This window comes from Coffea eugenioides, chromosome 6 (genome assembly GCF_003713205.1).
Source record: "Coffea eugenioides isolate CCC68of chromosome 6, Ceug_1.0, whole genome shotgun sequence".
Classification (NCBI taxonomy): Eukaryota; Viridiplantae; Streptophyta; class Magnoliopsida; order Gentianales; family Rubiaceae; genus Coffea; species Coffea eugenioides.
The window spans coordinates 11,161,190-11,188,362 of NC_040040.1; the positions used below are offsets into that span (position 1 = coordinate 11,161,190).

Genomic DNA, 27,173 nt, shown 5'->3' on the forward strand with positions numbered 1-27,173 from the left:
TTCGACAGACAGCCTCCTCCTCCTCGACGACCCTTCCACCGATCAACGACTTCAACGACGTCCGTTTACGTACAATTATTTTCTCTCTCTACTCTCTCCATCTCTCAGGTACCCTTTCTCCTAGTCAACAATTCAAATTCACGAATAATTATATATTTTTGTGTGTTATCTTTTTTCTTTTCCCATTTATTTCGCTTTTTTAGGTCTATGAATAGGATTGCCTGCTTTCTCTCTCTTTATTTCATTTTTTTGACAAAACCCTAATTGAACCCTAAGTTGATCAATTTTGACGTTTGTTTGATTTATTAATGATTGGCAGGATTTTAGGAATTAGGGGCGGTTTGGATCACTCCTTTCCCTTGGATTTTTCCGTGATTATTTATAGCTCATTTTACCAGGTAATTTCTGTTTTTTCGTTCTTGCATTCAAATTTGGCAAATTTTATGTGTATATGCTTTTATTTCCCTTGAATCTTGTATGTTGATGATTGATAATGTTTTTTAAATCGGTGTTGTTTTAGAGTTATAACATTATTAAATCTCTGCAATCGCTTAGCTATTAGTTAATTGTAATTAAGGTGGAATTCTGGATGACAATTAGAATTTCTAAGCTTAGTTTGAAGAATAATGCTACTGTGCGGAAATGAAGTATATTGTACTAAAGAAACGAGGGTGCAAGAAATATCAGCTGGTTGATTAGAAAATGCAGGGCCTGATAAGTCATACTTAAACTGAGAAGAAATGGTGATCTGGTAGATTGACCATGCAGAATTAGGGAATTTTTCCGAGCTTTAAGGATTCATTACGATTTTTCTTTTTCTGGGAATAGACATTCCATTTCTGGAGTGCTGTTACATAGATATATTGTCTGGCAGACAAACTGTGTGGTGTTCAGAGAAGTTGGCTGGCTTTTATTGATAAGCTTGTTCCTTGAAGGGTTTTTGCAAGCATTGACAGGGGCTTTTGGAAGAAAATCCACTGTGTTGTGGATCACGGCTGTGTTTATGTACTACTAGTGAAGTTGTTATTGATGCTTTTGTCCTGTGTCATAAATGATGGGAACTAGGGTTTTCATTTCAAGTCAATCTTTTTAATTAAAGAATTCAGTGTTAAAAAAATTATCTACTTTGACTTTTTGCGAGTTCTGTTCATATGCTTTAATTTTATCTTTTTCAGGTGTCTTATTTTCTTATGGCCTTGTACTTATCAAGAATTTATGCTGGGTTTCATGTGTTGTGTTTGTAAAAAATTGCCATGCACAACTGTGTAAACACGTTCTACGACAAAGAGAGAGTGTGGAAACTGATGCGATGTCAGCATCCAGCAAATTCGATCTGTCTTCTAATAGCCCAGACAGGCCTTTATACACTTCTGGGCAGCGTGGATCCTATTCTGCAGCTTCATTGGACAGATCTGGTAGCTTTAGGGAAAACACAGAGATGCCAATTTTACCAGCCATTCCAAACATGAGTAGAGGTAGTTCTGCTGCAACACAAGATGTGATGAGTTTCTTTCAATGTTTACGATTTGATCCAAAATCAATGGTTACAACCCTCAAACTTAATCGACCAGTGGATTTTAAGCGACTTGCAAGTGTTTCTTTTGGAATTCCATTGGAAGATCCTTCTTCAGCACCTGCAAAAGGCAAACCTGTGTCTTCTCCTTCACCTGAGGAATTTAGACGTCTCAAGACCTCTGTCCGTGAGGGCTGTAGAAAAGCTAGGTATTGCTTTTGTTTCATTAATTTCATTTTTTTTTTGTTTCCATGTGGATTTACATCAGTGTTGATTCATGCATGAAAAATATTGTATTAAATGTCAGGGAACGTGTAAAAATATTCAATGAGTCATTATCTGTGATGAACAAGTGGTTTCCAACTATTCAATCACGGAAGAGATCCCGGTCAGATTCCTTTTCCAGTGACCGATCCAATACCTTGTATTCAGCTGATCGATCAGTTTCGGCTACAGGCATTTCTAAGATGGGTGCTCAGAGTCATGTTGGTGCAAATGGTTTTGACGTGGAGCAAAAATCAGAAGAGAGGACAAAGAATTCTGTACCAAACAAGCGCACCAGGACTTCTATGGTGGATCCCAGGGTCTGTAGCATTTTTTTATGTCGCCATGCCATAATATTTTCTTGGTTCATATTTATGAACGCTGCTTTATTTTGAATTTAGTCTCTTGGGCACTTACGAATACTGGAGCTTCTTGAGCTCATAGAACTATTGTTGTTTTCTAGGTTCTATTAAAGTTCTCTGCTCAGTTTACAATGTGATTGACATGGGAAATACCTCATCCAGGAGTCTCCTGCTTTAACTGGCTTGCTTATATATGTTTCTGTGGATATCACAGTACTGATAGTCAAGGAACAATTACTTTCGTTAGTTCGCTGTTAAGTGTGGATATTCTTTTCACTGAAGACATAGTTTGTCTTTTTCTTATCTGGTTACATTGTTGTCAGGTGGACGGTCTCCTTTCTTTTCTATTTCTTCATAAGTTCTGAAAATTTTTGGATGAACTATACAAAACTGATTTCCGTATTGAGGTTATGTTCCATTTGCTTTTTCTTTGTGCGATTTGCTGTTCTTTTACACGTCTTTATCTGGACTTTCACTACTTCTCCCCTAGAATTTTCTGTCTGACAGTGTGCAAATTTTGCATCCCTAAATATGTCATCAACTTGTTAGATTAACCTACAAGTTAGTTACAACCTCCAAAATGCTGTTGTTGCGTGCTTATTTATATTAATTTGCTATATTTCTGAATGTTTTTATTCTGGACTTTCAGTTTTGCTCCTTTAGAGCTTCAATCTTTGTCTGACTATGTATAGCAATTTTTGCATCCTTAATTATGCCTCATTTATTATACTCTGCTACAATCTAGTTACAAGCTTCCAAAATGGTACTGAAGTATGTGTTTAATTTGACATAGGCGGATGCAAGGGCTAATACTCTTGCTAGGCCTTCAGGGACTGCAGATAGAGATAGGGAAATATTGAAAATTCCCAGTAGTAGTGCAGTCCAAAGCGAGGATCGGCCATCACCTTTAGGTGTTGATGGATGGGAGAAATCCAAGATGAAGAAAAAGCGGTCTGGGATAAAGCCAGATGTTGCTGCAAGCTCATCAGCAGCAAAACCTATGGATGGCTCTAGAGATTTTAAACAAGGGATGCAACCGCGGCTTCTTGCTGATGCCCGGTCAAGGCTGAGTGAGAGCCATGGCTTCAGGTACTGCTTTTAGTGTATCATTTTGTGCATACATTTAGTATTGATTGTATTAATCTTCCTCTGTTGAATTTGCTTTTATAATGGTCTAGATGCTTGGATTTTCATTCTTCTTTGTTTTGTCTGTATATTTGATTTGAACTTTCACTTGCAGCCATAATAGGTTGAAGTAGGAATACCTTCCATTCTAGAGTTTTAAGTCTCATTTCGCATGGTCTTCCATAAAACATTTTTTTCTGAATCATGTCTACTTTTTGTGATGCAGACCTGTTGCTAATGGAGGTATGAGCAAAGTTGATGGTTCCTCACAGCAAAGCAGTTCAGGCACACGATCATCGATCTCTCGGCTGGAGCAGGATAACAGCCCCCTTCTCCATGATAAAAGGGATCGCCCTACAGATAAAGAAAAAGTTAATATGAAAGCTATTAACAAGTATGTGTGGCATTTAACTGCATATTCTCCGAGATTCTTGTTTTGGGATCCATTTCTTTTTAATGACATTGTTATGTGGTCCTTTCTTCTTGGTAATATGTCATTAGTTTGTGTCATTGAAGATTCTGCCTCCTCACTTTCTGTTTGTCTGCTTGGATTTTTAGTCTGTTGAAGTTAAATGAAGCTGTGCTCTTTTGTTTGTTTTCTTTTTTATCCCCCCCCTCCCAATTGTACAACCAGGACAAGTGCTCGAGAAGATTTCAGCTCTGGTAGCCCTACATCAAGCACAAAACTGAATGCAACTCGAGGTCCACGGTCAGGTTCAAGTGTTGGGCAAAAATTGTCACCTGTGGTTTCTCATGCAACAGCTGCCAATGATTGGGAAGTTTCTCAGTGCACAAGCAAAATACCTGCTGCAGTTGGTGTAAACAGTCGGAAACGGACACCGTCGATGAGGTCTTCATCACCTCCTGTTGCCCAGTGGGCCAGCCAGAGGCCCCAGAAAATCTCAAGAACAGCAAGAAGAAGTAATTTCATACCTATAGTGCAGAGCACTGATGAAACCTCTGCTTTGGACACGGCATCTACAGACACTGGAAATGAAAGGCGCTTATCTGGAAGTTCTCCTCAGCAAGTTAAATTGAAAGGTGACCACTTCTCTTCAGCCGCATTGTCTGAAAGTGAGGAATCAGGGCCCCCCTCTGAAATGAAGTTTAAAGATAAGATGAAGAAGTCCGATGGCATGGAAGAAAAAGCTGGGCAGAATGTCCAGCAGATGTCAAACTTGATGCTACCACCAAGGAAAAAGATTATTAGTGGGGATGACCATGGAGATGGAATTCGAAGACAAGGCAGGACTGGACGGGGATTCACTTCAACTAGGTCCTTAATGCCATTAACTGTTGAAAAGCTTGGAAATGTGAGAACTGCAAAACAGCTTAGAAGTGCCAGACTTGGATTTGACAAAACTGAAAGGTTTAGCATTTTCTTTCTCTTGATTATTCTGGTTATTATTTTGGGCTTATTCGTGCCCTATGCTTTGATGTTCTGCGTTTTTAGTCTAAGTTCCTTATATTGTTTGAATTTTATATTCAGTAAGGCAGGTCGTCCGCCCACTAGGAAGCTCTCTGACCGTAAAGCTTATACACGTCAGAAGCATTCTGCAGTCAGTTTAGCAACAGATTTTATTGGTGAGTTCAGTCAGAGATTTCTATAAAACCTCTCTGGCTGTTCATTATTCTCCATCTTTATTACTTCTTTAATGCTCTTAGTCGGTTCAGATGATGGACATGAAGTACTACTCGCTGCTGCAAATGCTGTTACTAATCCAGGTGTAGTTTCAGTCAGAACTTTCTGCATGCATTATGAATCCAAAAAAGTGCATATTATGGTCAATAGAGGTTCTTGGTGTTGATCCACTTTTCACTGCAGCCCCAGCACTTTCCAGCTCATTTTGGAAGCAGATGGAGCCACTCTTTCGGTTTGTATCTGATGCAGATGTGGCCTATTTGAAACAGAAGGTTGTGGCACTTCGCATCTTCAGAAGCTTTTTGCATTATAATAGGATTACTAGCTTATCACTGAGCTCTATGCTATTTTAGAAATTGGATGATCTGATAGATTGACCTGTCTGCAATATTTAGTTTCTTATTATTGTCACTGGATGTTTTTGTTTTCTGAGATGGTATAAGATTTGGACATGGTAGTCTTTTGCTTACAATTTCTATTGATAGTTCTCTTGGTTGCCCTAAGTTTATCCCCATATTTGAATATGTTTCTTTGCATTTTACTTTCCCCTTTGGCCTAATCTGTTTGACATTGTAGTTCTGCATACGGTTTCTATTGGATAATGTTTGAGTACACTAACTTCATCCAACTTCATCCCTCAGTTTGAATATGTCGCTTTTGCTTTTTGCTTTTACCTTTTGACTGATCTGTTTGGGCCTTGCTTCCCATTTCTATGCTGTTAAGTTTACTAATAAGATGTTTCAACTGAATGCAAAGAAAGAAAGAAAGTAATCCATCTACTAAGTGACTGCAATTTCAAATTTGAAGAATGTATTTGTTCTGGTGTTTAATTTTTATTTTGATTGGAGTTGATCCGCCCTTGTCTTTTCTAGTATATAGCATTTCAGAATGGCCAACTTCTTGGAACCATTAACTATTGACTGCTGATTGCGAATTAATGAATTGTTTGAATCTCTAACTTTGATATTTTCTTTCCTAATGAAGCAGGTAAGAAAATAGAAATTGATACATGAATATCAAGTTAAAAACCCCTTTCCATTTCAATTATAACAACAATTACAAGCATCTGTAAAAATCCGAGCAGAAACTGTTACACAGATGTCTAATATCTTATTTAGATATGTTATACCTTGGCTAAAAGGAATTCGTAGAAAATTTTCATGTCTCCATTTTATTTTTAATTGAATAGAAAATAGAATTTTCTATTATTTTGATAGAGCACAACATGTCTTGTGTTCCCTCCGCCCCTCCCCCCCCCCCCCCCCAACAACCAAAAAAAAAAGAAAAAGAACTGCAATACAATAAATGAGAAAGGGGGGATATTAATATCTGCGTCTGTGTAAAGTCAAGTGGCATTTGCATTCTCAACTATTTTTCTAGTCCACAAAATTTAGTTTAGTTGTTATTGAATTTTCCCCTTGCAGGTGGAGTTTGAACCAATCACGGTGTCACCCATGGCAGCATCTTCAGGGATGGTAAATCCTAGTTCAGTGTCCAATGGTTTTGGGGGTAATGAAATTGAAAGAGGATTTAAAAGACAATATAGCGAAGATACCCAGGAGCATTTATCCTCTGCCACAAAGACTCTTGAGGATGTCTCCCTCTACCAGAGACTGATTTCAGCTCTCATTCCTGAAGGAGATGAACAATTTTGCCACAATGAAAATGAAGACATCAGATTTGATGGTTATGAGTCTGGATTTGAGCCTGAGACAAATGTAAAATCAGATAGTTTCTGTTCTCAGCTCTCTCAAAACTCTGATTTATCAGGAAATCCTGCCTCTAATGGTTTTCGCATAAGTGCTAACGGGGGATCCTTTAATGAGCTCAAACATATTATGCCAGACAATAGCAGTTTGTCCATTCCAGACACTAGAATTCCAAGCTACAGAAATTCACAAAATGGTTTCCCACCAGACCAAGCACTGACGCCTGGCGTCAACTGCACTGAGGGTCAGTACAGTAGTATGTCGATAAATGAACGACTTCTCCTGGAAATTCATTGTATTGGAATCTTTCCTGAATTTGCGGTAGGGTTGCTTTTCTTCGTGTTTTCTTGTTAGCAACTTATGCCTTGTTATAGTGCCCTTTACTTCATTATACTTACCTCCTCTATTCCCTTTATTCTTCTGTCAGCCTGATTCTGCAAATTCTGGGAATGAAGAGATCTCTACAGAAATTAGTAAATTGAATGAGATTTACTATGAACAGGTATCATCTGATTACAATTAGAGTACTCTCTCTCTCTCTCTCTCTCAATGTGTCTTCCTAGTTGTATGTCATGAGGTATGCTCATAGATGTGTTTTAGGTGGACTATGCTATTCCTTTTTCATGTCTTTTTTGTCTTTGTCATATGGGGTTGGGCATTGGATGTTATGACTTTCATAAGCTAGGCCTTGTTGTCTTCTGTATTTCTTTAGCTTGATTGGCAGATGTGTTTTGGTATGTTGTTCCATTAAACTCCAATTGTAGACTATTCTCAAGGAGTTGTAGAGCATAATTTTATGCAGATTCTCTATTTCCACTTGTGTTTGCCATAGTGTGATGCAGCCCTTTGTATTTTTCATGGTCGGGATATTGAGAAACTATTTCTTTCAAGATCATCTTACAGTTGTTTAATGGTGTTTAGGTTTCAAAAAGGAAGGGTTTAGTTAGCAGACTGCTGAAATCTGCTGTTGACACCAGAGAGCTTCAAGACAGGCAAGGATATTTTTATTTACTTTAGCCTCTTAATGTGTATCATGATGCTAACTTAAGTTCTCTAATTCTATTGTAGGGAGTTTGAACAGCATGCTCTCAACAAACTCGTAGTAATGGCTTATGAGAAATATATGGTAATTTTGATTGTTTTACATCCTTATTTTGATATGCTGCTTTGGAAGTTGACATATGTGTTCATTGCATTTTCATTGTCTGTCTGATGAATTGAAGAGTGGATGTTAGGTCTTGTTCCAACTGCCCTATTAATGTATTTTGGATGTTGAAGCATAAAGTTGCAACACGTTTTCATTGTATTTGCAGACTTGCTGTGGTCCTAATGCTCATGGGATGAAAAGTGCAAATGGTAAAATGGCCAAACATGCTGCTTTAGCTTTTGTAAAGAGGACATTGGAACGTTGCCAAGAATATCAGGAAACTGGAAAAAGCTGCTTTAATGAACCCTTGTTCAGGGACATTTTCGTTTCTGGGTGCTCCCAGCTTGGTGATGTCCAAGCTATGGATTCTATTGCTGATGGTGAATCTGGCAAACATGAAGTTAGACCTTCAGGTACTTTTTTGTTGATGCCTGGACTACAGGGATGGGAAGGGGTGAGGAACTTGGGACTTGGAGCTTGCTTTGCTGCTGTCAGACTGCAGTGGTTTTGTGCCATTTTCTAGACTTTTGATTGGATTGTGATGTAGCATTTTCTTGTTTCAAGGGTGATGGTTATGATAAAGTAATAATAATTTAGGAATTAGAAGAGGGTAGTATCTAAATAGGTGGTGGAAAGGAATAAATCAACTTATGCTTCATACCTAAACAGAAGAGGTATTTATTATTTTGACTTTCTAAATTTGGACATACATTGGTGCTATACATGAACAACTAGGTAATATGGTGGTCAAGGTGGTCAACTGCTGCTATACTGGCGGACGGTTGGACTCCCAGCCTTGGGTTTGGCTATAACTTCTACTAATATAGTAGTCCCTGATAATTCTACCTATGCCACAGTAGGGCTGCTACTACAGTGTATTATTGAACACTAGGTAGACAACTGTTTTGCCCACCTAGGATGTGACAAACAACACATGCTTAACACTAAAGTACATACACTGAATTAAGCAATAAACCACAATTTGAAGTCCTAAATCAATTCCAGTCTTAGATATTTTTTAGCTTAAGTTTTATTTTGATGGCTTTGGTTTCCTGCATTTTATTATCTTTTCATACGTGTATATAAATGCTCAGCCAGTATTATTTCTCTTTCTGCAGCTTCTACATGTGCAGAGCAGAGCCCTTCTTCAACCAATCATGACATGTTTTCTGATAACCTCCTGTCTGCAAATTTAGCTTCAGAACAAATTTCTGGTAAGGAAGAGACCTGGTCAAATAGGGTAAAAAAGAAGGAATTGTCACTTGATGATGTTGGTGGTGGTGCAATTGCCATGTCACCAGCTGTCACACCAGGTATTGGGAGTTCATTTTCAAGCGGTACGAAGGGAAAGAGGAGTGAAAGAGACAGAGAAGGAAAAGGTAGTAGTAGAGAGGTTATATCCAGAAGTGGAACAACCAAAACAGGCAGGCCTACATCGGCTAAGGGAGAAAGGAAGTCTAAGACAAAACCAAAGCAGAAAACTGCACAGTTGTCTGCATCAGTCAATGGCCTTCTTGGGAAGATGTCTGAGAAGCCTAAAGTTACCGTACCTTCAACGCAAAAAACAAGTAATACAAGCTCAAGTGGCATGGTCAAAGATAAAAATGACTATGGCTTGGATGAACTAGAAGACCCTATTGACTTATCCGGCTTGCAGATCCCTGAAATGGATGACCTAGGTGTCGCTGATGATTTTGGAGGTCAGGGACAAGACATAGGATCATGGTTGAACATTGATGACGATGCATTGCAAGATCATGATTTTATGGGCCTTGAAATTCCAATGGATGATCTGTCGGAACTAAATATGATGGTCTGAAGTTGCTTTTGTTGTATATTCCTGTTCAGTATAAATCACAGAGGAAAACATCGTTGTTACCAAGAAATGACCAGTTACACGGAGATTGTGTGGCGGTCAATATGAAAATTAAGCTATATTTTTTTTCAGATACTAGTGCACTAGTTGATTTTTGAGTGAACCCTTACAATGTGTTGATTTAGTTCCTTTTCACGTTTTTGACTTCGACTGTAAAAATCTTTTTGTTCACCCTATAAGCTAGTTTGTCTTAGCAGCACTGTATTTGTTTGTAGTGCTTATAGATCAGAGAACAATGTCCTTGTACATAGAATTTATGTTCTAATAAAATTCGTTTTCATTGGTTAAATTAAGGTGTTTTCCGACATTACTTGCGTGATTTTTACAGTTTCTGTGCTTGGCTAATCTTTATTTCAAGCTTTATTTTCCATAAATAAGAACTAGTTGTTCAATTACATGGCTTTTGCGTGGTTGAGATTCCTATTGATATTGTTTCTAGTTTCTTTTGTTTTCAGGATCAGGGAAGGATCATTCAAGTGGAGATATGAACAGTAGGGATAATGATTTAGTGGAGTATCAATCTCCTTGCAGGTGTCCTTTTTGCAGCATACTGGTTGTATGCAGAAAAGAGGTTAACCAGTTTGTGATAGACCAAACCAGGATACAAGTTGTTTACTGCCCATCCTTCTGGAATCAAATAATGTCTCTTCTGTCAGATGCTGCACTTGCGCAGCTTATTGCAGAAGTTGGAACATTGCCTTTTTTTCCAGAATGAATATGCTTTTGAGAACATAAAACTGGTATGTGCTCTTTGCTTTTCTCATTGTCTGCATCTGTTTGTTGTGAGGAAATAGTGCCTTTAATTGACTTTGCTGGAATTAAGTTCTCTTGACAGCTTTATTGGATTTTCCATGACATTCCACAGTGCTGGAATTCTTTTGGCACAAGTAAATACCTATAAATGCTACAGGTGTTTGTACAGCTTTGTGGCCATGCAGCTTAAAGGTATTATGCCCACAATTATTTTCAGACTCTGAACTTGCTACTATCAGTTAAGTAGGCAGAATTATATGAGTCTGTGGATTCAGGATCCTGTTCTTCACCTCTTGACCTTTTGGTGTTTTTTAAACTTTTGTAGAAGTTCATGAAGGAGGCTGTGTTCTAGTGTCAGAAATGACTTAGACTGGAGGCCCAAACCAAAGAAATTCAGATACAAGTTCCAGCAGTGTATCATTTCTCAGTATTTCATTAAGGATGTTAGATTGGAAGATTTCTTCTTCAACATTATGTTAGAACTTAATTTGCATGAACGCTTAAATCCTGTTAATGTTAGCCATATATTCTGCGAACTTTCTCCTGAAAACTCCATATTTTCTGATGGAGTTTACTCGTCTAAGTCTAAACTGAAGCCCTTCATCTGATATTCTTTTTGCTGGCTGCAAGGTATTGATAATTTGGTATGTCCATGCAGGGTTTGAACCATTTTCAGAACAATAGCTGGCGTGGCAGCTTCTTGTGACTATAAAATCTCTCTCTCTCTCAACAACCCCCCCCCCCCCCCCCGGGGGGGTCTAATACTTGGTGTGACTTTTTGAAGAATCTCTCTCCACATTCTCAATCTTCTTTATGTAATGTGATATTTGGTGCGAGATTTTGTAATTCAACTTTATACGAATATACTTTTGTCCCTTGCGTCTTGTGGACAACTATTCAGGTTTCTCAAGTGCTACAACCTTGAAATGTTTTTGTCTTACTGCTGCAGGTGTTCAAGCTGCCACGTTTATCTCCTATCATCCTTTCCAGTTCCAAACCAAGAAAGAAAAAGAGATTTCATTAAGCAAATTTCATCTGTTCGATTTATCGAAGAGTGCCAGCTTTTGTTTGATCTATGTTAGGTCGACCTGATTTGCCCCATCTGCAGTATGCCCCATAAGAGATTTCCTGATGAGATGGATTTCCTCTGTGGAATTTTTTCCATATCATTCACTCTTTCATTGATATTTTATGTTTTTCAGCTTCTGACTGTGTCTGGCAATGAATATGTGGTAAGATGTCTTTTTGGCTGTCAAATAATTAACAAACCTGCTCTTTTGTTTCTGCTTTTTGTTTACTCTGTATTATTGATGGTTAATTGCAAAAGGAAATTTTCTATTTCACAAGGTTAAGGAATTGTCAGTTTGATATTTCACTTAATACATATACTTTTTGTTGAGTGGTTCTTGCACACATTTCATGTGCTCATCATACAATTACGTAATGTATACACATCTCATCCTGCCATAAAACTGTAGACAAACTATCCACAGCTTTACTGTGAGATTGGGCATGCTCAACAGCATTGGGTTCATAAAGCTGTGCTTAGCATTCTAGTGCATTGTCTGAATGGGCTTTGAGATGGGTTGTAAGCTTGTTGTTTGAGCTTGAGAAGCATTATGCAAACAATTAGAAAGTGTTGCTGAAATATAACGGATTCTTTAGCTTAGTGAGAAGGATAGCCTTAATCTGGTTTAGACGTCTTAATCCATATGGAGATATTTTCTGTAACAGCTGTTATTAGTTAATATATGTGTGTGTGTGTGTGGAAAAAATGTGGTTTACAGCTGTGGGGCTTCGACCGACTCTCAAATCATTGTGACGGACTTTTTCCAGGGTTCTGAAAACTTGTTTGCATGATTTTTTTTTGTTTTTGTTTTGGTTTTGATTTGTTTGTCTTTCCTTTTTCCTTTTCTGGTTAGGTGCAGTTATCCAAGGAAAAAGGAGCATTGCCATGTTCCTTGGATAACTGCACCTAACCAGGAGGAATGATGTCTGACGGATATTTCATGCGAGCTCTTGTTAATTGTTATTTTCTGGGATAAACTCACAGGATGTCATTTGATGTTTTAGTCTAAACCGAGCTAAGACATTAAATGGCAAGAGGATCTATATTTCGGCTAGCAGCACCATTTCTGTACCATGTTGTGCTACCTACCTGCCGCACCATTGAACCAATTCACCCATTTTCTAGTGCAGTGATAAGGAGGATGCATTTGGTATGGGGTTTATATGTTGTATTGTGACAAGTAGCACACTGAGGGATGATGCCTTGTAATTTTTGAATTCTCGTAGTTGTGAGGTTTAGCTCAATTTGACAGGTTTTTTTTTCTGCTCTTATATCGTATTCACCCCTTTTATGTGTAATTTGGTGAGTAATTTTTGTGTTCTTATAGTTGAGTTTAGTCTGTGGTTGACTATTACTCCTGCCTTTCTACCATAGTTTAGCCAAGTCTGTAACTAGGGAATCGTTTGGATCGAGGATTTTGGATCGTTTGGATCGCGGGAATGGGACGAATGGAGAGGATTTTGGGGGAGTTTGGTTTTTTCTCCCTTTTGTTTGGACTGCATTTTGAGGCTGGAAAGAGAAGCAAAGGAACGGAAAGGATTCAAAATGTTTTTATTAGATTTGATTTCCATCTAAGAGTGGGCGGAAATAATGGGATGAGGAATCAAATTTACTGCAATAATTTAAATTTTTTTAAAAGTTTTTCTCCTCTTAATTTTTTATTAACTAATATTTAGATTTTTCCTTTCCTTTCTTTTCCTTCCTCAATCTAAGCAAAACTGTAGTGTTTCCTTTCTACTCCTTTCATATTTAATCCAAAGGCAAATGGGAACGAAATTACTTTCTTGCACTTACCTTCCTTTTCCCTCCCATTGGTGTCGTTTCCTTTCTTTTTCTTCCCTTTCCTTCAATTCAAATGGTGCCTAAAAATGCATTTTATAAAACTCAAATTTGAAATTTGAAGTCTGAAATCATTAAATTATTAAATTATTAAATTGTTAAGTATTAAATTTAATACAGTTGAGTGTATATCACATTTAGTGATAAGTGAATAACTTATCATTTATTTTTTGGAGCAAGTTTTGTTTAGAAAATTTAGTGTCATTTAATTAATTTTGATGTTTAATTTTTAGTTATGAAATGTATCAAAATATATTAAGATCTGAATTCATTAAATTTAAGTGCTAAATTGGATTATTTAACAAGACCTAAGTGAGACTAAAAATGAGGCATGTCCATCAACTAAGATTTCCTGGGTCAAAGGCTGAGACGACCTCAACAATTTTTTTCTTAGATTTCAATCGGCCCTAAAAGTTAATGGCTATGATTGATTAAGATCGATATTATATTGTATACATCGTCTATCATATATAGAATTTATGAAAATCTTTTATATGTTCGCATTGTATTGAAGATGATTTAAATTCTGAATAAATGGACCCATATTTTGTTGAATTAAGCAAAATTATTCAGAACAATTCACCTAGCAACATTTGAGCTTTGGGCTCGAGGGATCAAACTAGGGTAGCGGGGAGGAGCCTTTGGCCCTCAAATTATTTTAGAATTCAATTGTCCTCCTCTAAAAATTTCTAAAATATTATTTATGAATTTAAAATTTTGCCCTTCAAAAACTTTATAAAAAAATGTTTTATGTTGTAGGTTTAAGTATATTAAAGACCGCTCTCACAAGATATAATTTCTAGCTCATGTATGATTAAACCATCATAGGTTCTTGTCAATTGCACTTAATTTATTCGATTCATGCCCATGTCCTAGAAAAAAAAAACAGTTATGTGGTGAATAACGAAGTAATTCTGGTGACGCACTTTTACCTGAAAATTCAGCAATGTATCTGCAACCTTTATCCCCTTAAACATGTGTTCTACATTACTAATGCACGTCTTTAAGGTTTGGTGAGATGAGAGGTCAAGGATTCAAACCTTGTCTCCCATCACTTGCTACTATATGTGACTGTCACTTTAAATAGCTTAAATCCATACGGATGCATAGTGCATCCATCTGATCCGATGGTAGTTTAGTCCCCGTCGATTTTTCAATAGGCCCAGTTGGGCCCTCCCCTTAGGATAGATTAGAGTAAGAGTAGTGATAGGTGTAGGGTAAACAAGTGTCTTTTTTTCTTTTCAAATGATAATATAACATTCTGTTGCAGATAAAGCAGTAATACAATTACAAAATTGGAGCAACTGCTTCCATGTCTTTTCTGGCTAAACTAGTCAACCAAGCAGGGAAGGAATCCCTCCACTGAACTTCATAAACTAACTTGAAGGCAAATTTTGCCAACTCATGACTGATACACTTACCCTCTCTTTTAACAAATGAGAAGGAACATTTACTAAAAATCTTCTCTCGGTTTCATAATGTCTTCAACAATGGTTCCAATATTTGCATCCTGGCTGTTTTCTTCTGTGATTTTATCCACTCCTACCTTATTTTTTTAAAGAGGTATTTTAGAATACCTCATTATTTTTCTTCTCTCTTCCTCTCTGTGAGAACCCGTAATTTTTATTTTCTAGGTTTCTCGTATTTTTATGGCTTGTTTTCTGCATTTTCGTGATTAGAAAAATTTTCTAGATAATGTTAAGGAGCAGATATAATTTTTAGATGATTTTTCTAGTATCAAATAGATTTTGAGAAATTAAGAGCATATACCGGATGTGAGACCCACTGGTGCGAAAAGTTCAGAAAAATTCGGCCAACTAGATTAAGTTTTGAATACTGGAATTAATTTATCGGGTGTTAAGAGATAAGTAGAGGGTGCTAAGTGGATTGATATAAGAGAGACAATGTAGGTAGGTATTTATTAAAAGGTGACAAGTGTCACCATTTGAGTGGTTGAACCTTAAGACCACTATTCATGGTCTTACCATTTGACTTAAATAAACCAAAAATGACCCAAAAATCATCAATAAATCCTCTAAGGTGGCCAGCCCTCTCTTGCTCTCTTTCTCTCTCTCTTACTCCAAGCACAAGGAAGAAAACACTTCAATCTTGTTCCAAATCATCAAAACCAACCATCCAACCTTGATTTTTCTCCATAAAACCACTTAAGGAAGTGTTGGTGAGTTGTTGTGTGAAGTTTTTTTTTGAAAGTTAAGGTAACCAATAGATCTCTCTCTCTTGTTTCTAAGGTAAGTTGTGAAGAACCACCCTCCTCCTTTAATTGATGCTTAAATCATGCTTAGTGGTAGTATGAGATGCAAGTTTATGGATTATTTCTTGATTTGTGGTTGAAATGATGGAATTTTATTATTTTTGGGGATTTTTCTGTTTTAATATAAGCATGATTGTGTGGCTATCTATGATGATTAGAAATGGTATATAATGACTCTAGGAGGTGGAAAAAGTGATTAATTGCAACCAATTTCTGGTTTGGAAGAAATTTCAGAAAATTAGGGTTCTTGTGGGAGCATTCTGCCCGAATTTTTAGCTCCTATTTAGAGGTCGAATTGGCCTTGGCTTAAAACATAAAAGTTGTAGGGAATGACATTTTAGAGGTGCCTACAAAATTTCAGGTCAATCGGAGTAGTGTAGAATGAGAAAAGTCGAAATTACTATTGCTGTTGTGGTTTTACCCGAATGCAAGAATTACGCCTGTAATTGGTTGTTTTGGCTGGAATTGCTTCCAAATTGGTTATTGAGGCCTTCTGATGAAATTTAACCCTGTTTCTTAGATTTTCACTGGTTTTGGAATTTCTGAATTTGGACTTAGGAAGGCTGAGTTATGATGTTTCCGCTAGAATGCGTTCTGTGAATCTGTTTTACGGGTTTTGGTGTAGTATCTTGCATTTTTGACCTGTTTGCACTCAAACCTGGGTTGAGTGACCTTCTGTGATGTTGTAGTCCTGTCTTTTAGCTTCGAAATGGTGGGTCTTGCACCCTCATCCGATAATCGAAGTGAAATTGGTGCCATTACCGCAAAATGAGGACAAAAACTGTTTTTTTTTCAGGGCCAAAGCTAATTGCATTTCCGAATTTTCTGGTTTCCTCTATTGTTTGTGTATGCTTAGGGGACCCTATTTTGGTAGTATGTAGAATTGGTTTATGACTTATAATCGATCTTCTTGTATTTATTTGACTAGTTTAGGGCTTGACTTCCATATCCGGTCATTTCCTAGCTAAATTTTGTACTTGAATGCCATTAAGCCTAGTGAACGGTTTTTGGGAATGAGATTATTTTGTACGAGATGTTGGGACTGATTTGAGGACATAATGAAGCCATGATGGCTGAAAAATAGGTAAAAACAAGGGATATGCTGCCGAAATTTTTCTTGAAGGCTAGTTGGATTTACTTGTGATTTGAACGAAGGACTTTTGGGTTGTTTGAGCCTAGGTCTTCATGTTACCTTTTCGTTACCCAAAATCATGTTTTGCACCCTTGCTTTAGTAATTATTTGGCGAGGCATACGACTGGTAGTCGAGCCTCACATGTGCATTCTGTATACTCGATTTTGAAAGTGGAACCTTTAATTGTTTTTCTTGGATTATTTTAGGGTTTCTTGGTGATTAAAACTCTCTTTTGGGAGGTATCTGCACTGACCTTGGTGAGTACTACTCACTTGTATGTTACTATGTGGCTTTGAATGTAAATTGCTTGAAGTGAATTGAATGTGACTTGATTGAAGTGAAAGTGTACTTTATCACTCTCACTTATATGCCTTATATCATTGTTGTCATGTTATTGGAATATTACATGAAATGAAATGAAAGTGAATTGATTGGACGAGTATCCAACGACTACAAATGTTATCATTGACCTCAACCCCATTGGTAGTTGATTGAATCGAGCCGGCGAGGGCTTGGTCGTGCCAATTAATGAACATTGGGTAAAGTTATATGGAATCTTGTAGTATGCGAGACTCTCGATTCCGGTATACTCGAGTAATATCAAAGTGCAAGTGTTTGGATTTCGGGCCCGGTAGGGGTATGTTAGGTGGAAGGAGTGGGAGTAAAGTGGAGTCTACGGTTGGATACTTTTGAACATTGACGGAGAGTCAATGACGTCCGATCAAGAAATGCAAACGAGGAAAGGGCTCTTGAGAGCCATCCGTATTCTTTTATCACCATATTTGACGTGTACCTTTGCTTATTTTACTATATTGAATGAAAGTTTGATGCTTATATGCACTTGGTTGCGTAAGTGATAGTATCTCACTGGGCAATTAGTTCACACCGTTCCTTTTGTTTTCCTTACAGGAATATAACTCTTTTTGGAATGAATCTTGATAGATGGTTGCCGAATGAACTAGATGTATATCTCTTTTGTATTGTATTTGAAGTGAAACCCTAAATGTATCTTTAGGGCCGTTTTCACTTTCAATTTGGCAAACCGTGTATATATTAACTTTTGAAAACTTTTGTATGTCACTTTGGATTGTAATTGCTAAAGTACAAGATGTGAATGTTTGTTTGATATTTGGTTGCGTTCTGACGGGTCGGTTACTATTCATGGCCGACTCCGAATTTCATTTTTTTTTATTTTGGGTTATTTTGCCCTTTTGCCTTGTTTACGCGCGTTATAAGTTCCGGAACGCAATAGATCGCTCTATACTGCACCGTTAGTCCTGGCGAGAGTTGGGCAGGCAGTCCGCTAACCTCTTTGGTTCGCCTTAGGGGAAGGTGGGGCTGTCACACTCTCTCTATCTTGAACCCTTGACCTTATAGTATGCAAGACATGTTAATACCAATAAGGCACAAGCTGTGTTTTAAAACTCGGACCGGACCGGTCGGTTCGACCGGTCGAACCGGGAACCGGCCAAGAGTCCGATCCGAGTTATGCTAAAAAATCGAGTAAGTAAAAACCCGGTCAAAAAACGGGTTTGATCGGAAAAAAATTGGATTTTTCGGTTCAATCAAGCATTTAAAAAAAAAAACCCCAAACTTTTTCAATATTATGTTTTGACTCCTAGATTGTTAAAAATTATTAGTATACCTCAAATATTTCATACTTTATTAATGTTGTCTTAAAGTTTGGTGTTATTTTTCAATTAAATCCATAATTTTAATTCTAAACTTGTTAATGCTCATTAAATAATATAAATTGCTACTTAATTGTTCTAATTTCTTTGTATTTTCTTGTTAAATATATTTGAAACATCAAATATATATGAATATACCTTTATTAATATTAACATGTTATTAGGTATTTTATATATAATATTTTAATTTTTAAATAATTTTATTTATGACGTCATCCGATTGAACCCCTATCGAATCCGGTTGAACCCATTGATCCCTGACCCCTGAGCTTGACCGAGTCGATACCAGTCCAGTTCTGAAAACATAGGGCATAAGAAGAGTTGGTGGGTAGACAAGTTTCGATCGACAAAAAAAAAATTTGCACGTGTTTGCTAGTATTCTGAAAGCTAGTTTGGTATATAGAGATCTACCGATACAAGTTACTACTTTGATTGCTAACACAATGCTTTGTTCTGCTATTGTTGGCCCATCCCACTGATAGCAAGACAGAAAATCCTTGTCTTTAATTTTGCGTAATTTTAGCATATGCGGGACTGCCTTCAAGCATGCGGATCTCTTTTTCAACCTTAAAAAATAATAATACTAATAAAACCCTGAAAGAGGGCCGAAGGGTTTATATTTCGGCTCAAGGGATTCTAAATGTTACATATATTCCCCACTAGCTAAAAGTCGAGCTAGGAACTTAATTGTTACTTGGGAGTTGGGACAAAAATAAAAAAAAAATAAAAACATCCATGCAACGAGGCGCTGGCCTACGATCCGGCCAAAAAAAAATTTTGTTAATCAACCACTAACCATCAATTTGAGCAAAAGGGTTATTTTATAACTTTCTTTTTTCTCAAGAATTGCAATAGGAAAAAAAAAGCATCTCAAATAACTGTTTCTATACTTATGATGCTGAGAACTATACGACAATAGTGATATAACATGATATATTTAGTGTGTAAAGCTAGCTATTAACTCCCTAACCGCAAGAAGTACTACTTTCTTTTGAATATCTTATATCTGATCTTTATGAGAGGGCGCCATGCGACAATTTGGATCAATCTTCTGTACCAAAAGTAAAATGGTACGTGTCTTTTCGTTTAGGGTTTTACGTAACCTTAGCAAGCGCGTAATTGCCTTCAAGGATGCGAATTTCTTGTTCTACATTTTTTTTAACTGGAAGGGGGTTAAGGGTTCGTATCATTCTGTGGACAATATAATTAAGTTAATAATTTGTCCTTTGTTTTGGATCGAGGGAGATTCTCAATGTACATATGCTCCCTACCAACTAAAGGTCGATTAGGATCCGATTGGCAAATCTATTTTTTACATGTTTTTAATAAAACTAAGGGCCTGTTTGGAATCTGAGTTTTTTAGAAATTTGTCTAAAACTTTACTGTAGTGCACTGTAGAAGTTTTTGAAAAAATTTTGTAGAAGTTTTTGTAAAGTGAAAAATTTTGTAGAAATTTTTGTAAGATGAAAAACTTTTTTTTCCTTTTCTTTTTTTTCTTTCTTTTTCTCTTTCTCTTTCTTTTTCTTTTTCTTTTTCTTTTTCTTTCTTTCCTTTTTCTTTTCTTCTTCTTCTTCTTCTTCTTCTTCTTATTCTTCCCCATCCCCCTCCCCCGTTACCTCTGCCATCCCCAGCAGCAACTCCACCAATGCCACCTCCCGCCACCCCTCTCCTCCCTTTCCCCGCCACCCCCCTCTGCGCCTTATCCCTCTGCCCCGCCTCCCCTGTTCCCCTTCCCGCTTCTCACCATCTTTCTTTTCTTTCTTTTTTTTTTTACAGAGAGGTGGGGAAGGAAATGGGGGAGACGCAGAGAGAAAAAAAAAAGACAAGAGGGAGCTTTCCCCTCTGCCCCGCCAACCCCCGCCTCCCCTGTTCCCCTTCCCGCTTCTCACCATCTTTCTTTTCTTTCTTTTTTTTTCACAGAGAGGTGGGGGAGGAAATGGGGGAGACGCAGAGAGAAAAACAAAAAGACAAGAGGGGAGGATGGCAGGAGAGGAAGAGGGGGAGAGGGGGAGAGGGAAAAAAAAGAAGACCGGCATCGGAAATCGGCGCCGGAGCCGGCGACGGAGGTGGTGGTGGAGGAGGAAGAAGAAGAAAAGGGGAAGAGAATTTTTTTTGTTGTGTTTTGGATAATTTAAGTGTGTAGGTTAAAAACTTTGATAAGTTTTTGAGGTTCCTGTAGCACAAGTTGTTAAAAAACTAGTATAATAAAAACTTGGTAAAAAACAGGCCTTCCAAACAGGCCCTAAGTTTTTTTTTCAAATTTAGCTACAAAAACTTGTTAAATCGTCTTAAATTTTATTTTTTTTTAAAAAAAACACTCCTCAAATACTAAAAAACACACACGATTTCCTTCTTCTACCACCACCCTCCTTAATCATTTCCGCTCTCATTGCTATTTGTTGGCTTGCCACTTCACTTCATCCCACCACTTCCGCGCAACACATTTCTCCTTCTCTCTCTCTCTCCCTCCTTCTCTATCAGCTCCCTTTCCTATCACCACCCACCACCCCCTTTTTTTTTTGTTCCTTTCCGCTCTTCCTCTCTCCCCTTCCTCCTCATTTCCTCTATCCCTTCCCAGTCACTAGGGGTGGGCATGGATCAGGTACCCACCCCTAACATGATTTGACTGATTCGACTCTAACATATCGAATCAACCATTTTGCGATGCTATCCCGCTCTTAACGTCTACGGGTCATGGAACCCGCCCTAAAAAAAACTATTTTTCAATAAAAAAATTGTTTTCCACTTCATATCAACATGTTTTTTAATATGAAAAAAACCTGCTTTCTAATTAATATAAGTAGATATATTGTAATCAAAGTCCATACATCACTATTCTCACACATTTTATCCAACAATCAAACCAATCTCATAAATTTAGTACATATTAGAATTATAATATCTAATAGATACAAAGTTTCATGATAATTTTGAGTATATCACCATTTTCACACATTCTACAATACAACAAACACAAGAATAATAAGTATTCAGCAATTTTTCCAACTTGCTTTATGGATGTTATGGTACAAGACTGCATCTCAAATGAATCAAACTGTGGAATCAAGTTTGGAAAAAGAATTGAACAAAACTAATTATTTTTGGAGAAAGTATACCAAAATAACCTTGAAAAATCTTCCCCAGCTTCTTTACATTTTTGGAATAGCCCTTATGGCATTAAGGGTGATGAAAAAGAAAATTAAATTTCTTACACTAAAATAAAATAAACAAATTTAAGAGATATAATTGTAGTAAAATAAATCAAATAAATAAATAAATGAAAGACGCAAATTTTTTAATTACCTAGCTAACAGAAATTGGAGCTCCAACACAAATCTTTGATTGAATTGATGGAAAATTTGTAAGAAAGATTGATGGAGGTAGAATAAAAATGAAAAGGATGAAAGGGATGAACATTTTTATGATAGAGTTTTACAAATTTTTTTTCGTTTTGTACATTTGGTTTAAGTTTCATCGAGAATATTCACTTTCTTCAGACAAAATGAAGAGAGGCGAATCATGGGATTAGAATATGAGGTTGTGGATCACTTTACTTACACTTAGGATTAAAAATTATAAAATTATAAAGTGACCCCTAATTTTTTAATATTTATATAATATACCCTGCGAGTCGAGTACCTGCGAATTTTTATTTTTCTGATATGTATCTGTATCCCTTTTTGCGGGTACCTGACCCTCATCTACTCCGCTAAGAAAAATCGGATCAGATATGCTATTTTTCAGATCGAATCGAATAGGGTTCATCAGATTTTCGGATCGACGGATTTTTTTGCCCACCCCTACCAATCATCCATCTCTTCTTCATTCAACTTGGCCCTCTCCCTTTGCCTCTCATCCTTTTCTGCCGCCATTTCTTCTCCCTTCTCCTCTCGCTCTCCCTTTCTCGCAAACCGTCTCTTTTGTACAAATCTCAATTTGGACTGAATCTTGCTAAATGTAAAATTTTTTAAAATTTTTTCTTCAATTTGATATTTTTTATGATTGATATGATCATTTAGCAATGAAACGAGTTAATAGTAAATTGTAGATAATCTCACAAATAAAATAAAAGAGTAATAAAATGTACTTCTAATTTTTTTTTCGTGCTTCTAATTTTGACTAGTTTTGATGGGGGATAAAATGGATACATCCAAGGTTGTTCACTAAGTTCGGGGGAGCCAACTGTCATTAGCCTAAGAAAAAAAAAAAAAGCCATAACTCTTGAATTAACGTCCGTGTATTCTGAAGTCCGTTGGTAAAAAGACTAGCTACTAAATTCCTTAGGCACATGAAGCGTTCACCATATCAATCAGCACTACTTTTCTTTGAATACCTTGTAATAGTTTATGTATTTAATCTTTTATAAGAGGGCATCATGTGACACTTGGATCGATCTTCCGTACCAAAAGAAGATACTCCGATCATCCAAGTGTCAATAAACATTTTCTTGATTGGTTCATGCATCGGTTTTAATATTGTATCGTGTAGACACAAATGAATTCATCCAACGTCAAACAGACAAAACACATCAATGATCAACCACCCGTTCCCCCGGCCTCCTTCCTTGTTCCAAAATCGCTTCTTTTTGGTACCCAAGGGGGCAAAATATCTTGCTCCTACCGTGGCATGTCTACAATGGCTCTGGCCCCGCAGATTTGAAAAGCAAATTATTCAGCTGTATGAAAAAAAAAATCATACAAATTAGTTCACCGAAAGGTCCGTGGAAGACACTTGAGCAAATGAAAAAGGGACATCTGGTTGGACACACATCTGGGAAGAGGGACCCACATGATAATTAATATATGGGAAAGCTGTTCCGTCCCATAAAGCTTTTTGGCAAGTCTTCCCTGATGTGAGATGGGACTTTCTTAAGACTGACACATGTTGGTTTGTGTTCCTTTGGGAACTAACCTTTTTGTGTGCGTGTCAGTAATGCACTGTTTTGAGACGGTAAGCAACCTATCCTTGATTGCATGATTGACTATTTGTTTATGTTTTTGCTTTAAAAAAAGATTTTGTGGGATTTTCATACTTTACATATTTTGGTAGATTGTACACTAAAATGATACGTGTCCCTTCGTTCAGGATTGTTTGACTGAGAATTGACTTGGGTTTTGGGGCTCGGGCATAACTACTATTCCAACAACAATATACGATCGTGGGGTGTCTCAAGACTGGGTTTTTATTTCTGAAGATTGAGGGGAGGAGGGATGCCATATTTCTGGAGGAAGAAAAGGGTGTCTGATTGATTAAGGTGGCTTGTTTACTTTGAGAGAAGGGATTTTCTTTTCCTTTAGTTGAGGCACCTTTTTTCTGATTTATGGGAATTTTCTCTTGGGGCTTGATTCTGTAAGTTCTTGCTTAGCATAATTAACATATTTGGTTCTTTGATTGGTTTGTTCATGTTAACCAGTGAAGTTCTTTCTGCTTGAAAGCGGATTAATTTGTTTGTTTTTGTATCAAAGCTTTGGTTCTTATTCTGATTGAGGTTTCAGTGGTAATTTCTTGGTAACATATTCTGATGAGGTGCTGGATAAGGGGAATCTTTGAGAGATCCTGAAGGTGCTGAATAGTGTGTAAGAAGTATTTGCATGTGTCTTGTCTTCTGGGTATTGTTCACTTTATACTGAAGTTTTGATTCGTATTCCCTTGCTTCATCGAATTTCTTGCCGTGTATTTTAGCCCTTGATTCTTCTGCCTAGGAGTTGTAGCTGGTTTTTCAAGCACTTTTCTGGACCCTTGAACTGCTAGTACTGAGATTAGTTGGTCGAAATAAGGCGTGGTTCTTTTAAACGGCTAATTTGCCTCTTTGTAGGGTTCTCGAACTAGGCAATTGATTTCTTTTGGTAGAGGGGACATCTCCAGCGATTGCGATGCCATATAATTTGGGAAATCTGATTTATGATGAGTCTGTGCTAACAACCCGAGTGGACATCACTGGGCTTGAGCTGATAGCAAACACAAGTAGTCTGTTGTCGGAATCTTCTCTAACGAAGTTCCCATTGGTGTCTTTTGCTCATGAAAGTAGAAGCTATAGTAACTATAGAACGCCTCAAAATGGAACCAGTATCTTGACCCAAAATGATAACGTCAAGAAAGGCGAAGCCAATACCTTGCCTGGGGCAACTGATAATGGTAGATGTTTTGCTGTGGGAGATGCAATGTACCAGGCTACTATGGCAGATGATCTGAAGTTATTTTCTGGTAGCCAATCCGTAGATGCTAGTTCTCAGTTGGTGTCTAATGACACCACCAGCGTATGCAGTGAGCAGTGTACTGCTTTGGATACTCAATCTGGGACTTCATTAATAACCGTAGCAAGCACTTGTAGTCATCAAAGTATTAAGAAGTCATATTCGTGGGATCCAACAATTGCATCAGAGATTATTGAAGATATTGTTTCTGGGATAGCTAATAATGGAGTTGCGGTTGTTAAAGATTCTACAAGACCAGTGCCTTCTTCCCTTCTTGAGGTTTCGGAGAAAATGAAAATAGATAGGCATGTTTTTAGTCTTTATACTGTTCCTTTATGGGGATTCTCATCCATCCGCGGAAGAAGGCCAGAGATGGAAGATGCTGTAGCGGCTCTGCCACGGTTTTTTAAAATTCCTCGTCAGATGCTAATGGATGGTCCTGTTTCTAATGCATTGAATCAATGTTTGTCAGCTGACTTGTTTGGAGTTTATGATGGACATGGAGGCAGCCAGGTAATTTTTGTGCCTTAGTTGTTTTTGTTGTCAACTGCTATCGTCCCCCCTCCTATTCTACCGAGGGTTAAGTTTTTTGTAGGTGTCAAAGTATTATGTGGTTCTCTGATTATAGTCTACTCATGTTAACCATCTTCTTGTAGGTTGCCGATTATTGCCGCGACCGCCTCCATTTAGCTTTAGCTGAGGTGCTGAATGTTGAAAGGGAGGACTTGCTTACTGGAAATGGTGCATGTAATTGGAAGGAGCGATGGGAGAGAGTTTTATTGAGCTGTTTCCATAAAGTTGATAATGAGGTGGGAGGTATGGGAACTTCTGGTGCTAATGAGCCTAGTCTTGTACCTATTGCTCCTGAAGCTGTTGGGTCTACGGCTGTGGTTGGCATTATTTGTCCCTCACATATTATTGTCGCAAATTGTGGTGATTCAAGGGCAGTCTTGTGCCGTGCAAAAGTAGCTGTGCCATTGTCTATAGATCACAAAGTAAGGCCTTTGACGTAGAACATCTTTTTGTTTCTTTGTTTTGTCTTTCCTGTAGTCGTTCTACCTTGTTTTGGGTTTTGACATCTCTAAACATTAAACTTCAGCCAAATAGAGAAGATGAATATGAAAGGATAGAAGCTGCAGGAGGCAAGGTCATAGACTGGGGTGGATATCGTGTTTCTGGCGTGCTTGGGATGTCAAGGTCCATTGGTACGTCTCTCTTTAATGTACTTGAGAGTTTTGTTCTGTTCCATTTGCATGTCACGCTGAGCTGATTTGGTACCGAACCACTGATCCTAATGGACTTTTGAGAGATTGCTAACGTGTATAGTTTCGCCAAAATGTACATTTTCCAAGTTGGATGAGCACCAACAATTTGAAGAATGCAAACTATGATAGTAAAATTCTTAAATTTCGCTTTCCACAATAATTAATAGAGCTTCTGTACCAATAGATGCCAAAATGCCGAATAAATTACCCTCAAAAGAATAGAATCCGTTGAATTTGTTATGACTAATAGTGACTGCCTGCCTGAAGGGCTTTGATATCTTTAACTCCTGGGTGAGCTTTGTGAAACTGTTGTACAGATCGAGTTTTTGTCCATATAAATTCTAGTAGTCGACCACCAATTGCGGTATTAGTCCGAAGTCAGTAGGACGACTTCCATTGCTCAGCATTTGAGCATAATTCCGCCAACTAAGGCTGGAACGTTTGGACTCGCATTGGCTTGATTTGGCCGCCTTTAGTTCATCAAACTTAGACTTTTACACACATTTTTCATTTGTGAGACTTTGCAGGTGATAGATACTTGAGGCCCTATGTGATTGCAGATCCAGAAATGACGTTTGTGCCCCGGTCAAGAGAAGACGAATGCCTCATTTTAGCTAGTGATGGTCTATGGGATGTTATGACAAATGAAGAGGTCTGTGAGGTGGCGCGAAGGCGAATCCTCCTCTGGCACAAAAAGAATGGTCCTAGCCTAGCCAATGAGCGGGGTGAGCGAATTGATCCTGCTGCTCAAGATGCAGCAGACTATCTCTCACGACTTGCTCTCCAAAGGGGAAGCAAGGACAACATCTCCGTGATTGTTGTGGATCTGAAACCCGTAAGAAAGTTCAAGAAGAAGACCACCTAGTACTGCCTAATAATAAGCTACCTCTGTAACTGTTTGCGTAAATTGTATCTAGTGCCGGAAACCTCATCTAATTGATTGGTAACATTGATGAGACGGAGGTATCATTGAAATATAGCTTTCTTCTTCTTCGTCGTGCAGCTAGCTCGCAAATATACAGCTGCGAACATCTTAGGATTCCCAAATTATGATGCGATTCTTATAATATGGACAAAAATGATGCTTTGTGATATTTTTTGGGTTCCTGTGGTCTCAAATCGTTGATTCCGAATCTTTTGTACTACTAGTATAATACCAGCTGCCAAAAAAGTATTTGTTGCGAGATTTTTGGGCGATGTTTCGTTTGCATCTGTGTCACGACTACAAACAATCCCAGTAATTTCATGCCTTTGTACGCTTCTCTGGTGGAAGCCTCGTTGAAGAACCCTACTCCACATGATTCAGGTCGGCCAAAAGC

The 27,173-nt window shown here is 37.7% G+C and overlaps 2 protein-coding genes and 1 long non-coding RNA gene across 6 annotated transcripts; all 3 read left to right on the plus strand.

Annotated features, from left to right (window-relative positions):
- The first annotated feature begins 25 nt into the window (after positions 1–25).
- On the plus strand, positions 26–9,927 carry LOC113775782. Of its 3 annotated transcripts, none has more exons than XM_027320791.1 (16): positions 26–108; positions 320–398; positions 1,176–1,722; positions 1,821–2,097; positions 2,933–3,228; positions 3,491–3,658; positions 3,899–4,633; positions 4,754–4,848; positions 4,930–4,989; positions 5,090–5,178; positions 6,331–6,936; positions 7,043–7,117; positions 7,537–7,607; positions 7,684–7,741; positions 7,929–8,175; positions 8,881–9,927. In XM_027320791.1, the coding sequence occupies exons 3-16, from the start codon at positions 1,310–1,312 to the stop codon at positions 9,579–9,581; spliced, it is 3,891 nt and encodes a 1,296-aa protein (XP_027176592.1). In that variant the 5' UTR covers positions 26–108; positions 320–398; positions 1,176–1,309; the 3' UTR covers positions 9,582–9,927. The 3 variants fall into 3 exon arrangements, with proteins under 3 accessions (XP_027176592.1, XP_027176594.1, XP_027176593.1); XM_027320793.1 differs by having other exon boundaries at positions 4,939–4,989; XM_027320792.1 differs by having other exon boundaries at positions 1,288–1,722.
- Positions 9,928–10,113: 186 nt separating this feature from the next.
- Positions 10,114–11,111, plus strand: LOC113776087. Its single transcript, XR_003468968.1, has 3 exons — positions 10,114–10,378; positions 10,462–10,583; positions 10,717–11,111. It is a non-coding gene; the product is annotated as an uncharacterized LOC113776087 (long non-coding RNA).
- Positions 11,112–23,240: 12,129 nt separating this feature from the next.
- On the plus strand, positions 23,241–26,973 carry LOC113773023 (protein phosphatase 2C 50). Of its 2 annotated transcripts, none has more exons than XM_027317534.1 (6): positions 23,241–23,345; positions 23,481–23,744; positions 24,211–25,102; positions 25,246–25,584; positions 25,689–25,794; positions 26,382–26,973. In XM_027317534.1, the coding sequence occupies exons 3-6, from the start codon at positions 24,269–24,271 to the stop codon at positions 26,717–26,719; spliced, it is 1,617 nt and encodes a 538-aa protein (XP_027173335.1). In that variant the 5' UTR covers positions 23,241–23,345; positions 23,481–23,744; positions 24,211–24,268; the 3' UTR covers positions 26,720–26,973. The 2 variants fall into 2 exon arrangements, with proteins under 2 accessions (XP_027173335.1, XP_027173336.1); XM_027317535.1 differs by having other exon boundaries at positions 23,481–23,649.
- Positions 26,974–27,173: the final 200 nt, after the last annotated feature.